Source organism: Salmo trutta, chromosome 11 (assembly GCF_901001165.1).
Source record: "Salmo trutta chromosome 11, fSalTru1.1, whole genome shotgun sequence".
Taxonomy (NCBI): domain Eukaryota; kingdom Metazoa; phylum Chordata; class Actinopteri; order Salmoniformes; family Salmonidae; genus Salmo; species Salmo trutta.
The window spans coordinates 17,878,668-17,894,351 of NC_042967.1; the positions used below are offsets into that span (position 1 = coordinate 17,878,668).

General features: G+C 45.8%; 1 protein-coding gene across 4 annotated transcripts in view; it reads left to right on the plus strand.

Annotated features, from left to right (window-relative positions):
• LOC115202338 (microtubule-associated tumor suppressor 1 homolog) overlaps positions 1–15,684 on the plus strand; it is an 89,184-nt gene that overhangs the window by 38,883 nt on the left and 34,617 nt on the right. For all 4 annotated transcript variants that reach the window (XM_029766428.1, XM_029766429.1, XM_029766427.1 and 1 more), the window contains 3 exons: positions 6,459–6,683; positions 10,188–10,346; positions 12,513–12,620. In XM_029766428.1, coding sequence (XP_029622288.1) covers positions 6,459–6,683; positions 10,188–10,346; positions 12,513–12,620 — 492 coding nt within the window. The remainder of the gene's footprint in view (positions 1–6,458; positions 6,684–10,187; positions 10,347–12,512; positions 12,621–15,684) is intronic.

The window sequence follows — 15,684 nt, forward strand, 5'->3', positions numbered from 1 at the left end:
AGTAATACAAACTATGTAAACATTATTAAAGTAACTAGTGTTCCATTTATGGCCAGTGATTTCAAGTCTATGTATATAGGCAGCAGCCTCTAATGTGTTAGTGATGGCTATTTAACAGTCTGATGGCCTTGAGATAGAAGCTGTTTTTCAGTCTCTCGGTCCCAGCTTTGATGCACCTGTACTGACCTCGCCTTCTGGATGATAGCGGGGTGAACAGGCAGTGGCTCGGGTGGTTGTTGTCCTTGATGATCTTTTTGTCCTTCCTATGGCAACAGGTGCTGTAGGTGTCCTGGAGGGCAGGTAGTGAGCCCCCGGTGATGCGTTGGGCAGACCGCACCAACCTCTGGAGTGCCCTGTGATTTGCGGGTGGTGCAGATCAAATCAAACTTTTTGTCACATGCGCCGAATACAACAAGTGTAGTCCTTACCGTGAAATGCTTACTTACAAACCCTTAACCGACAGTGCAGTTCAAGAAGAGTTAAGAAAGTATTTACCAAATAAACTAAAGTAAAATAATTATAAACAGTAACGAGGCTATATAAAGGGGCTACCGGTACTTAGTCAGTGTGCGGGGGTACAGGTTAGTGGTAATTTGTACATGTAGATAGGGGTGAAGTGACAATGCATAGATAATAAACAGCGAGTAGCAGCAGGGTACAAAACAAATGGAGGGGGGTCAATGTAAATTGTCCGGGGGCCATTTGATTAATTGTTCAGCAGTCTTATGGCTTGGGGGTTAGAAGCTGTTAAGGAGCCTTTTGGTCCTAGACTTGGCACTCCGGTACCGCTTGCCGTTCGGTAGCAGAGAAAACAGTCTATGACTTGAGTGACTGGAGTCTCCGGCAATTTTATGGGCTTTCCTCTGACACCACCTATTATATAGGTCCTGGATTGCAGGAAGCTTGTCCCCAGTGATATACTGGGCTGTTTGCACTAACCTCTGTAGCGCCTTACGGTCAGATGCCAAGCAGTTGCCATGCTAGGCGGCGATGCAACCGGTCAGGATGCTCTCCATGGTGCAGCTGTAGAAGTTTTTGAGGATCTGGAGACCCATGCCAAATCTTTTCAGTCTCCTGAGGGGGAAAAAGTTTTGTTGTGCCCTCTTCACGACTGTCTTGGTGTGTTTGGACCATGATAGTTTGTTGGTGATGTGGACACCAAGGAACTTGAAACTCTCCACTACAGCCCCATCGATGTTAATGGGGGCCTGTTCGGCCTGCCTTTTCCTGTAGTCCACGATCAGCTCCTTTGTCTTGTTCACATTGAGGGAGAGGTTGTTGTCCTGGCACCACACTGCCAGTTGGTTTGGTGTAAAAAACGTTGCCGTACCAGGCGGTGATACAGCCTGACAGGATGCTCTCAATTCTGCATCTATAAAAGTTTGAGAGGGTTTTTAGTGCCAAGCCAAATGTTTTCAGCCCCCTGAGGTTGAAGAGGCGATGTTGCCCTATCTTCACCACATTGTCTGTGTGGGTGGACCATTTCAGTTTGTCAGTGATGAGTACGCCCAGGAACTTCTCCACTGCGGTCCAGTCGATGTGGATACGGGGGTGCTCCCTCTGCTGTTTCCTGAAGTCCACGATCATCTCCTTTGTTTTGTTGAGTGAGAGGTTATTTTCCTGTCACCACAATCCCAGAGCCCTCACCGGTCTCGTCACTGTTGGTAATCAAGCCCACTACTGTTGTGTCGTCTCCAAACTTGATGATTGAGTTGGAGGCGTGCTTGGCCTAATGTCTTATGTGGTTACTGAGGCAACATGCTTGTGTTCAAAGACATGCTTGTTCTTGTGTTCATTCTTACCTTGTTGTAAACACTCACCGCAAGGTGAACACACAACTCCTAATGTTGCCTAGGTAACATAACATGTATATGTGTATCTTCCTAAGACATTCAGGCAACCAACACACAGCTTATAAGTTCTCAATTATACACTGAGTGTACAAAACTTTATGCTCTTTCCATGACATGGACTGACCAGGTGAATCCAGGTGAAAGCTATGATCCCTTATTGATGTCACTTGTTAAATCCACTTTAATCAGTGTAGATGAAGAAGGATTTTTAAGCCTTGAGACATGGATTGTGAATGTGTGCCATTCAGAGGGTGAATGGGCAAGACAAAATATTTAAGTGCCTTTGAACGGGGCATGGTATTAGGTGCAAGGCACACCAGTTTGTATCAAGAACTGCAGCGATGCTGGGTTTTTCACACACTAAAGTTTCCTCGTATTTATCAAGAATGGTCCACCACCCAAAGGATGTCCTGCCAACTTGACACAACTGTGGGAAGCATTGGAGTCAACATGGGCCAGCATCCCTGTGGAACGCTTTCAATACCTTGTACTATAGAGGGCGAATTGGGGCTGTTCTGAGGGCGAAAGGGAGGGGTGCAACTCAATATTAGGAAGGTGTTCCTAACGTTTGGTATACTGAGTGTATAATACAGTATGTATTCGCTGTCAAAGGGCTATTTTGGTGGTACTGCAGTAACTAAAACGGTACACAGGAGGTCTATTCAGTGGTGTTACTGTACTATCCAACAGCTTGAGCTAGACGTTTCCTGTACACACAGATCCAGGACCAGCTTGCCCTGCTCCAGTCCTAACCCTGACCATCATGAGGGAAACCGTCAAACTGACCATACAGTAGATCATTGTTATCCTACTACTAATCTCTACACAGCAGTGCTCTTCCTCTCTTTCCTGTCTCTGATGAGCAAAGCCGACGGTGGCGAAACCCACAGGTCCACTCAGGGTGTTGTCCTGGATACACATGTACACATCCTTGAGTTTTGACACGCACAAACAACATCTCTGCTATTGTCTCTCTCTCTCACACTCTCACACACACACACACACACACACACACACACACACACACACACACACACACACACACACACACACACACAGGGCAGTGGTGTGAAAAGGAAAGAGCCATAGGCCCTTCCTACTGATAGGGAAGCATGTTTTGATTAAGTACTGGAAAAAATAAAAAGGAAAGGAAAGGAGGGGAGGGGAGGAGGATGTGTTAGTTCCCACCAAGCCCTCCCCCTCCCCTAAGCTGGACAACAACAGCCCAGGGGTTACCAGACCTGGGTCAAATTAAACTACAGCATTAGGCTCTGTGGGTCATTGACAGACATTGTACCAGACCTGGGTCAAATTAAACTACAGCATTAGGCTCTGTGGGTCATTGACAGACATTGTACCAGACCTGGGTCAAATTAAACTACAGCATTAGGCTCTGTGGGTCATTGACAGACATTGTACCAGACCTGGGTCAAATTAAACTACAGCATTAGGCTCTGTGGGTCATTGACAGACATTGTACCAGACCTGGGTCAAATTAAACTACAGCATTAGGCTCTGTGGGTCATTGACAGACATTGTACCAGACCTGGGTCAAATTAAACTACAGCATTAGGCTCTGTGGGTCATTGACAGACATTGTACCAGACCTGGGTCAAATTAAACTACAGCATTAGGCTCTGTGGGTCATTGACAGACATTGTACCAGACCTGGGTCAAATTAAACTACAGCATTAGGCTCTGTGGGTCATTGACAGACATTGTACCAGACCTGGGTCAAATTAAACTACAGCATTAGGCTCCGTGGGTCATTGACAGACATTGTACCAGACATTGGTCAAATTAAACTACAGCATTAGGCTCCGTGGGTCATTGACAGACATTGTACCAGACCTGGGTCAAATTAAACTACAGCATTAGGCTCCGTGGGTCATTGACAGACATTGTACCAGACCTGGGTCAAATTAAACTACAGCATTAGGCTCTGTGGGTCATTGACAGACATTGTACCAGACATTGGTCAAATTAAACTACAGCATTAGGCTCCGTGGGTCATTGACAGACATTGTACCAGACCTGGGTCAAATTAAACTACAGCATTAGGCTCCGTGGGTCATTGACAGACATTGTACCAGACATTGGTCAAATTAAACTACAGCATTAGGCTCCGTGGGTCATTGACAGACATCGTACCAGACCTGGGTCAAATTAAACTACAGCATTAGGCTCTGTGGGTCATTGACAGACATTGTACCAGACATTGGTCAAATTAAACTACAGCATTAGGCTCCGTGGGTCATTGACAGACATTGTACCAGACATTGGTCAAATTAAACTACAGCATTAGGCTCCGTGGGTCATTGACAGACATTGTACCAGACATTGGTCAAATTAAACTACAGCATTAGGCTCCGTGGGTCATTGACAGACATTGTACCAGACATTGGTCAAATTAAACTACAGCATTAGGCTCCGTGGGTCATTGACAGACATTGTACCAGACATTGGTCAAATTAAACTACAGCATTAGGCTCCGTGGGTCATTGACAGACATTGTACCAGACATTGGTCAAATTAAACTACAGCATTAGGCTCCGTGGGTCATTGACAGACATCGTACCAGACATTGGTCAAATTAAACTACAGCATTAGGCTCCGTGGGTCATTGACAGACATCGTACCAGACATTGGTCAAATTAAACTACAGCATTAGGCTCCGTGGGTCATTGACAGACATCGTACCAGACATTGGTCAAATTAAACTACAGCATTAGGCTCCGTGGGTCATTGACAGACATTGTACCAGACATTGGTGAATTTAAACTACAGCATTAGGCTCCGTGGGTCATTGACAGACATTGTACCAGACATTGGTCAAATTAAACTACAGCATTAGGCTCCGTGGGTCATTGACAGACATCGTACCAGACATTGGTCAAATTAAACTACAGCATTAGGCTCTGTGGGTCATTGACAGACATTGTACCAGACATTGGTCAAATTAAACTACAGCATTAGGCTCTGTGGGTCATTGACAGACATTGTGCCAGACATTGGTCAAATTAAACTACAGCATTAGGCTCTGTGGGTCATTGACAGACATTGTACCAGACATTGGTCAAATTAAACTACAGCATTAGGCTCTGTGGGTCATTGACAGACATTGTACCAGACATTGGTCAAATTAAACTACAGCATTAGGCTCTGTGGATCATTGACAGACATTGTACCAGACATTGGTCAAATTAAACTACAGCATTAGGCTCTGTGGGTCATTGACAGACATTGTACCAGACATTGGTCAAATTAAACTACAGCATTAGGCTCTGTGGGTCATTGACAGACATTGTACCAGACCATGGTCAAATGAATATGTCAGAAAGTATTAGCGCTGTGCGTGTGACTCATCTTGTGTGGGCGCTAAATCCAAACGCAGCTCAAGTATTTGAAGGTATCTAGAATAGCCTTTATGATCCAGGGTCCTGTTCAATATCAGCTAGTAGAAACTATTTGAAACAGAGTGAAACGGGAAAGTACATAATTAACTTGTACCATAAGACTAAGAACTTAGTTTCCATTTATTTTTTTTACCTTTATTTAACTAGGCACGTGTTGCCACATGTGTTGTTACGTTGTGCCCCACTGAACATGGCCCAGGTCTGCTCTGAGGTGTAAGACTAGCCATGTATCCAGATAGTTCATATCATCTTATTATACAGTGCTGTTAGCGTCACCACAGTTTATTATGTTAAGGAGACGCGGCCCAGTCACTACATGGTATTCAGCAACAGACCTCATTTACCTCAGAGAGAGAGATTTGTCTAAAACTTGCTGATATGTCTGTATATGTCCATCAGTGTCACCCTACAGTAAGTCCACTTACTTTGTGCTGATATGGGCACTTCTCTATATGTCTCTCTGTATGTACGCAGTGCCAGAGGGGGTTCGCTCTCTCTCTCCCTGTCTCTCTCTCTCCCTGTCTCTCTCTCTCCCTGTCTCTCTCTCTCTCCCTGTCTCTCTCTCTCTCCCTGTCTCTCTCTCTCTCCCTGTCTCTCTCTCTCTCTCTCTCTCTCTCTCTCTCTCCCTGTCTCTCTCTCTCTCTCCCTGTCTCTCTCTCCCTGTCTCTCTCTCCCTGTCTCTCTCTCCCTGTCTCTCTCTCTCTCTCCCTGTCTCTCTCTCTCTCTCCCTGTCTCTCTCTCTCTGTCTCTCCCTGTCTCTCTCTCTCTCTCCCTGTCTCTCTGTCTCTCTCTCCTCTCTCTCTCTCGCTCCCTCACTCACTCGCTCGCTCGCTTTCTCTCTCTCTCCTATTCATCCTTCTTCTGCTAGCTCAGCTGTGTCACTAGATAAATAAATATGTATCTTCTAGTAGGGCATGTTTATACACACACACATCCTGACTAGTGGTTTATGTGTTCTGCAGATGCTGAGAAAGCTTTGATCTTAAAGGCAAAACTGATCCTAAATCAGCATTCTTATAAATACTGCCCCTGATCTTTGTATTGATATGATACTGATATCTTATGTTAGAATTTTCAGGGTACTGACATATTGATATTATGGACATTGATTCATACACTGATAGACGTGAATACTTCTCCCAATACCTGAAACTGATGAACCCTGTTGGTCCTTTCCTACATTTCCCAGGTATCCCCAAGCCGCGTGTCACAGACAGACCCTCGGGATTGCCTGGGCCTACTGTGGTGACCTCTAACCCAAAGCCATCCGTCAACCAGGGGTTAGGTGCTGCTCGGCCTTCGGCTGCCGCCGCGTCCAAACTGCCCGTGAAGAACCTACCCACAAGCCTTAGCTCCTCTTCTCTGGGCAGCGCCGCCAGCGAGAGTAATGGATCTCCAGCAGCCCCCAGCAAACGTGAGACTGCGTGTGTGTGAGACTGTGTGAGACTGTGTGTTGTGTATGTGTGTGCGTATTGAGTTATTCTTCCTACATTACGGCACCACAAAAGGCCTTCACACAAACACACAGCACACTCAGTGTGCAAGCAGTGGGTTTCATTGGTGTGGTCTTCCTGTTGCTGGTGATTCACATCCTCCTCTTGCCACTAGCTCTCTCAGACACACACACACTCTCTTCTGACCTCCCGTGACAATTCCATGAGTCTCCCCTGCCATTTGACTCTGAAGAGAATGTCCATGTGGCATCCCTGCTTTCGCCATCGAGGTCAGAGTTCACATCTGCCCAGGCTCTCTGTGTGTGTGTGTGATCAGAGAGGCGGACAGGGTACTCTCCTGTCTGGATTACATCTGGTCCTCTCTATATCTACTGTAGCTGGTGGAGGAGGGTGGTGGTTGTGTGTTGAGGAGGTGTTGGGTGGTGGTTGTGTGTTGGGGAAGATGGAGATGTGAGTGGGGGAGGGTGGTGGTTGTGTGTTGAGGAGGTGTTGGGTGGTGGTTGTGTGTTGGGGAAGATGGAGATGTGAGTGGGGGAGGGTGGTGGTTGTGTGTTGAGGAGGTGTTGGGTGGTGGTTGTGTGTTGAGGAGGTGTTGGGTGGTGGTTGTGTGTTGGGGAAGATGGAGGTGTGAGTGGGGGAGGGTGGTGGTTGTGTGTTGGGGAAGATGGAGATGTGAGTGGGGGAGGGTGGTGGTTGTGTGTTGAGGAGGTGTTGGGTGGTGGTTGTGTGTTGAGGAGGTGTTGGGTGGTGGTTGTGTGTTGGGGAAGATGGAGGTGTGAGTGGGGGAGGGTGGTGGTTGTGTGTTGAGGAGGTGTTGGGTGGTGGTTGTGTGTTGAGGAGGTGTTGGGTGGTGGTTGTGTGTTGGGGAAGATGGAGGTGTGAGTGGGGGAGGGTGGTGGTTGTGTGTTGAGGAGGTGTTGGGTGGTGGTTGTGTGTTGGGGAAGATGGAGGTGTGAGTGGAGGAGGGTGGTGGTTGTGTGTTGGGGAAGATGGAGGTGTGAGTGGAGGAGGGTGGTGGTTGTGTGTTGGGGAAGATGGAGGTGTGAGTGGAGGAGGGTGGTGGTTGTGTGTTGGGGAAGATGGAGGTGTGAGTGGAGGAGGGTGGTGGTTGTGTGTTGGGGAAGATGGAGGTGTGAGTGGGGGAGGGTGAGGGCTGACTCTTACTCACACACATTTATTTAACTCATTTCAGGGAGTAAATATTAGTTTCCAGAAAGTCTACATGCTTATAGTAGGGACCTGCTGTAGTCTGCTGTCAGGACTGATGTAGTGTCCCTAGAGGTGTTAATCTGCTCCACCACAGTGTTGGCTTGCTACCCTGAACCACTCAATACTGGATCATGTACAGCTGCTGTATCTCAGTTTATCAGGAAATCTATATGGAAATGAACACACAACACGCTGAGAGTGAGGTTTCTATTACTATCTAATAGTTTCTGTTGGTTTAATGTGATAAGTCTGAATAATACTATCAACTGCATCACATGACCTCCCTGTGTGACTTGGTCTAAATGGGGATAGGTGGTCAATGGCTGTCTTTGTTCGCTACAGTACAGCCACCACTCTGTTGAAGAGGAGGGGAATGGGGAGGAGGGGAAAGGGGGGATGACAAAGAGAGATGAAGACATGGATGAGACCTGCTGTAGGAATTTCTTTGAAACCTGGAATTCCTTTCGTGACAGAACAGTAGAGAAAAGAGAGAAACGCCTTTCTTCCTTCCTTCTCGCTCTCCTCTCCATCCCTCTCCTGGCTCTCCTCTCCATCCCTCTCCTGGCTCTCCTCTCCATCCCTCTCCGGGCTCTCCTCTCCTGGCTCTCCTCTCCATCCCTCTCCTGGCTCTCCTCTCCTGGCTCTCCTCTCCATCGCTCTCCTCTCCATCCCTCTCCTGGCTCTCCTCTCCATCCCTCTCCGGGCTCTCCTCTCCATTGCTCTCCTGGCTCTCCTCTCCTGGCTCTCCTCTCCATCCCTCTCCTGGCTCTCCTCTCCTGGCTCTCCTCTCCATCCCTCTCCTGGCTCTCCTCTCCATTGCTCTCCTCTCCATCCCTCTCCTGGCTCTCCTCTCCATCCCTCTCCTGGCTCTCCTCTCCTGGCTCTCCTCTCCATCCCTCTCCTGGCTCTCCTCTCCATCCCTCTCCTGGCTCTCCTCTCCATCCCTCTCCGGGCTCTCCTCTCCTGGCTCTCCTCTCCATCCCTCTCCGGGCTCTCCTCTCCTGGCTCTCCTCTCCATCCCTCTCCTGGCTCTCCTCTCCTGGCTCTCCTCTCCATCACTCTCCTGGCTCTCCTCTCCTGGCTCTCCTCTCCATCCCTCTCCTGGCTCTCCTCTCCTGGCTCTCCTCTCCATCCCTCTCCTGGCTCTCCTCTCCTGGCTCTCCTCTCCATCACTCTCCTGGTTCTCCTCTCCTGGCTCTCCTCTCCATCCCTCTCCTGGCTCTCCTCTCCTGGCTCTCCTCTCCATCACTCTCCTGGCTCTCCTCTCCTGGCTCTCCTCTCCATCCCTCTCCTGGCTCTCCTCTCCTGGCTCTCCTCTCCATCCCTCTCGTGGCTCTCCTCTCCTGGCTCTCCTCTCCATCACTCTCCTGGCTCTCCTCTCCTGGCTCTCCTCTCCATCATTCTCCTGGCTCACCTCTCCTGGCTCTCCTCTCCATCACTCTCCTGGCTTTCATGCTCTCTCGCTCTCTCGCTCTCACACTCACTGCAATGACTCAGCGCCGAGGTAGAAGACCTATGGCTACTTTTGGATGAGCAGGTTGTCATGGTGATCGGATGACGACCAAGATACCGTTGCTATGGCGATGCGCCGCCTCTGTTTACAGAGGAACTAATCACACACACACAGTGATCACTCAAATCAATCTACCATTGCGCCTTAACTACATCAACATACTCGTTTCCCGTTGCTCTAATTGTGCTACAGGCGGCTGTCGCTAATGCAGATAATATTGTTTATGCAGCGTTTTGAGACATTTGTAATCGGTAGTCTGATGATTGTAATCATGTAGATAATTAGGACCAGAGATTATTCCCCTTTTTGGTAGGTAATCGGTGTTATGTGCATTTAGCTTAACGAGGGGAATTATGCCATGTAAGAAAGAAAGAACGCTGTTTACGTTTGGGCTGTGAGAGGTTGTGCCCACACACGCTTCTTCACAACGGAGACCATTTCAGTTTTGATACTGTAGAACTATCATCTTTCAGTATTGATGTATGGAGCGCCGTTTGGGTCTTTCCGTGTCAAAAAAGATGCACGTCAAATAACACTTCTATTATAGAATGTTGTGTGTGCTGAAGTTGCACGTGCGAGCCAATCATCTTTGAGTATTGAACAACTCAAACTAAACCCAATGTAGTTGAGTGAGGTTTGAATGAGTTTCAGTCTATTTCCATGTGGTTCATAGACCAATCTTTGTATTAGTTCATTGTTAATTCTAGTATTAACTGATCATCCCTGTCTTTCTCTGTCCTAGTCCCAGCTCCAGTGGTGGGGGGCTGTAAGCCAGATGAGAGGCCCAGCCAGCCTACAGCTCCAGGGGGAAGCCAGGGGTCGATTAAGGCCCCCACCACTACCAGGCCACTGGGGTTCCGAACCAGAGCCCCCTCACTACCAGGGAGAAGCACTGCAACAGGTGAACACACACACACACACGATACTTTCACATATTCTTGGTGTATGCTTACTTTCGCTCACTAACCTTTTGATTTTGAAGCCTATCACTTTAATTCTGATGGTCTAAGCATAGTTAGCATTTAAACATGTGCAGACGTGTCTAAACATGCTCACCATCACAAAACGAGCCAGTTTCACTAATGAGTCAGTTTCCCTCTCTGTGATGTGTTTCTCTGATCAGGATCAGATGGACTAGTCTTATTTAACCCAGATGATGATGTCTCCTCTGGTGCTTTTGATTTGCACACCACACCCTCTCCTTAACTTGAATATCTTTTAGCTAAAATATGGCCATATTTGTACTCAAATGTGTTGGTTTCTTCTGATTAGACCCAATGTGTTGTTCCAACAGAACCACATAGATTGGAATATTACAGAACCAGGATTGTATTATCAACCAACCTCAGTCCCTGTGTGTGTTAATGATTATACAACGGGTGGGTCTAATCCCAACCTCAGTCCCTGTGTGTGTCAGTGATTATACAACGGGTGGGTCTAATCCCAACCTCAGTCCCTGTGTGTGTCAGTGATTATACAACGGGTGGGTCTAATCCCAACCTCAGTCCCTGTGTGTGTCAGTGATTATACAACGGGTGGGTCTAATCCCAACCTCAGTCCCTGTGTGTGTCAGTGATTATACAACGGGTGGGTCTAATCCCAACCTCAGTCCCTGTGTGTGTCAGTGATTATACAACGGGTGGGTCTAATCCCAACCTCAGTCCCTGTGTGTGTCAGTGATTATACAACGGGTGGGTCTAATCCCAACCTCAGTCCCTGTGTGTGTCAGTGATTATACAACGGGTGGGTCTAATACTGAATGATGATTGGTTCATTTATAAACTTTATCTCCACTATAATATGTGTCAATGAATATAGCGCTCCCTCATATTGGTTAGATAGAATCTCTGTTTATTTCTATGGCCTCTGGAAGGGCCCACAGGATATGAGTAATATTAGCTTGGGGTAGATGGAGTACAGTACATCTGCTGTAGAGACGTCATGTTGCCATGGCAGCAGTGACCACTGACAGTTAATGGATACAGTAGTCGGTATGCTAGTTGATTTTCCCTGTGGATTTCTGCTGGGTTGAAGTGTAAACATATGAGCATCAAGATGGTTTATTCCATTGTATCTAGGTCAGTCTGATTTTCTCATTGGTTTCAGTTTTCTTAATTCAACTATAACGTTGACTCACACACACACTCTTTCTCTCACACACACGCTGCAATGACTCACCGCCGAGGTAGAATACTTTATTCCCACAAATATCTAGACCTTTTGTCCCACTATATTGTAAAATACCAAACCATATAAAGGGGGATTCCTAGTCAGTTGTACAACTGAATGTATTCAATTGAAATGGGTCTTCTGCATTTAACCCCACCCCTCTGAATCAGAGAGGTGCGGGGGGCTGCCATAATCGACATCTACGTCTTCGGCACCCAGGGAACAGTGGGTTAACTGCCTTGCTCAGGGGCAGAATGACAGATTTTTACCTTGTGAGCTCGGGGATTCAATCCAGCAACCTTTCGTTTACTGGCCCAACGCTCTAACCACTAGGCTACCTGCATATCAACAGACTAGCTGATTTGTGATTATCTAACTGTATCTAATTTCTAAAATAATGTTTTAACATAATCGTTTTCCAACCCTGTGGCTCAAATGACCCATCATCCTCCGATTCCCATTGAGTAGGGCCCAGTTATCTATCTGGATTTCCTCAATCGGATAGGATTAAATGCGTAGAAATATAATTAATAGAATGGGACTCCTCATTCAAGTCAATGATTCTTCTGTTCTATTAATTCTATTTCTATGGATTTAATCCTATCCAACAGAGGAAATCTAGAAAACTTTTTGATAAACTGGGCCCAGGTGATTGAGGTGTTTATTTATCTACCCTCAGCTTGACCCTGTAGTAGGTGGACACAGGGGCTTGTACCCTGTAGTAGGTGGACACAGAGGCTAAATCTCTGAGCTCTCCTTCAAGACCCAAGCTCCACTACTACACAGATACTACTTCCTAAAACCACACTAGCCCTATAACCTGGTAGTCTCTGCTACAAGGCTACAGTTAGGTTTAGTCTGTCTGTTGACATGGCGTTTCACTATTTCTCTACCATAGGGCTGAAGACTCCAGCGGTGACCAGCCAGGTAGCAGGCAAGCAGGCCCAGAACCCCCTTCAGAGGGCCGGATCGGCCAGATTCAACCGCCCCACAGCTGCTGCCACAGGTAAGAGTTCTGTTTGAACGTTTTGGTGTTGGGTTTTGTGCCTGGGTTCAGTCTGCTAGTGTTTAGTGTTTTTCTACGTAACGGTTAGGGTTGCTTAGAAGGCACTAGAGCCAAGGATCTTGAAGTATATTTAAGCAATAAGGCCCAAGGGGGTGCTGTATATGGCCAATATACCACGGTGGAGTGTCTGGACACAGCCCTTAGCCGTGGTATTTTGGCCATATATCACAAACCCCTGAGGTGCCTTATTGCTGTTATAAACTGGTTACCAACGTAATTAGAACCGTAAAAATAACTGTTTTATCTTATCCGTTGTATACGCTCGAGCATTCAGGGCTGGAACCACCCAGTTTATAATTTAGTATAGTGTCTCTGAAAAAGAGACTTGAGAGCAACATGATTCTCACCCATACAGGTGTCATGGTTATTGTTGAATTATGAGCAAACCTCCACACACCAGTTATACTTTAGCACCCACACCACAGGAGAGTGTAGGCCCCCAGTTACCATGGTAGCGCTCCAGCATCATCACACACTGGATTTATGTAAAACTAGACTTGGAACATTCCGGCCTCAACCGGTTAGGGTTTTCAGCCTTGCATTTTCCTTAAATGTCAGAAGGATCCATGACAGCTTATTTAGAAAACATTTTGCGTCCGAATGGCCTCAATATACAGTATGAAAGTGACGCATCATTTTCCAGGAAGTAGCCTTGAAGTTTTTTTACTTTAGTTTTTTAAGTTTTGTAAGCTTTTTAAATGGTCTTCAATGGGCAAAAATTGAGCGCAATGTTCTTTAGTGTAAAAACGTCATAACAGGCATCTGGCAGAAGTAAATTCATCCACAAACACAGCTATAATTGTATATACAGTACCGGTCAAAAGTTTGGACACACCAACTCATTCAAGGGTTTTTCTTTATTTGTACTATTTTATACATTGTAGAAAAAAAGTAAAAACATCAAAACAATGAAATTACACATATGGAATCATGTAGTAACCAACATTTTTTTGAACAAATTTATATTAGATACTTCAAAGTAGCCACACTTTGCCTTGATGACAGCTTTGCACACTGTTGGCATTCTCTCAACCAGCATCACCTGGAATGCTTTTGCAATAGTTTTGAAGGAGTTTCCACATATGTTGAGCACTTGTTGGCTGCTTTTCCTTCACTCTGTGTCTAACTCATCCCAAACCATCTCAATTGGGTTGAGGTTGGGAGATTATGGAGGCCAGGTCATCTGATGCAGCACTCCATCACTCTCCTTTTTGGTCAAATAGCCCTTACACAGCCTGGAGGTGTGTTGGGTCATTGTCCTGTTGAAAAACAAATGATAGTCCCACTAAGCGCAAACCAGATGGGATGGGGTATCGCTGCAGAATGCTGTGGTAGCCATGCTGGATAAGTGTGCCTTGATTTCTAAATAAATCACAGACAGTGTCACCAGCAAAGCACCATCACACCACCTCCATGGTGGGAACCACACATGCGGAGATCATCCGTTCACCTACTCTGCATCTCAAAAAGACATGGCAGTTGAAACCAAAAATCTCCCATTTGGACTCATCAGACCAAAGGACAAATTTCCACCAGTCTAATGTCCATTGCTCATGTTTCTTGGCCCAAGCAAGTCTCTTCTTCTCTTCCTTTAGTAGTAGTTTCTTTGCAGCAATTGGACCATGAAAGCTTGATTCACACAGTCTCCTCTGAACAGTTGATGTTGAGATGTGTCTGCTACTTGAACTCTGAAGCATTTATTTGGGCTGCCATTTCTGAGGCTAGTAACTCTTATCCTATGCAGCAGAGGTAACTCTGGGTCTTCCTTTCCTGTGGCGGTCCTCATGAGAGCCAGTTTCATCATAGCGCTTGATGGTTTTTGCGACCGCGCTTGAAGAAAATGTAAAAGTTCTTGACATTTTCCGCATTGACTGACCTTCATATCTTAAAGTAATGATGGACTGTCGTTTCTCTTTGCTTATTTGAGCTGTTCTTGCCATAATATAGACTTGTTCTTTTACCAGACAGGGCTATCTTCTGTATACCACCCCTACCTTGTCACCACACAACTGATTGGCTCAAATGGATTAAGAAGGAAAGAAATTATACAAATTAACTTTTAACCAAGTACACCTGTTTAATTGAAACGCATTCCAGGTGACTACCTCATGAAGCTGGTTGAGAGAATGCCAAGCGTGTGCAAAGCTGTCAGCAAGGCAAAGGGTGGCTACTTTGAAGAATCTCAAGTATAAAATATATTTTTTTTGTTAAAAACTCTACAGGACCGGTGTCCCCCCCCACGGGACGGTTAAGCTAACGTAGGCTAATGTGATTAGCATGAGGTTATAAGTTACATGAACATTTCCCAGGACAGACATATCTGATATGGGCAGAAAGCTTTACATTTTTGTTAATCTAACTGCACTGTCCAATTTACAGTGAAATAATACTGTGCTATTGTTTTAGGAGAGTGCACAATTATGAACTTGAAAATGTATTAATGAACCATTTGGGCAGTCTTGAACAGATATGCAATGGTTCATTGGATCAGTCTAAAACTTTGCACATACACTGCTGCCATCTAGTGGCCAAAGTCTAAATTAGACCTGGGCTGGAATAATACATTATGGCCTTTCTCTTTCATTTCAAATATGATGGTAAAAAAAATAAAAACACATGTTTCAAGAATATGCTTGCTTCAGGTCCTGAGCTATAAGCAGTTAGATTTGGGTATGTCATTTTAGACGAACATTTAAAAAAAGGGATGGATCCTTAAGAGGTTTATTAACACTTGTTTGTTAACTACATGATTCCATATGTGTTATTTCATAGTTTTGATGTCTTCACTATTATTTTATATTGTACAAAATAGTAAAAATAAAGAAAAACCCTGGAATGAGTAGGTGTTTCCAAACTTTTGACTGGTACTGTATATATCTTAAATTACCTAGTTTTTATGAATTTGATGATATAATCGTCAAGCTAGCCCATTCAAAAGATTAGGGGACAGGAACAGGAAGTATGACGTAGGACGATATCACTTGCACGTCGTATCAGTGCACTT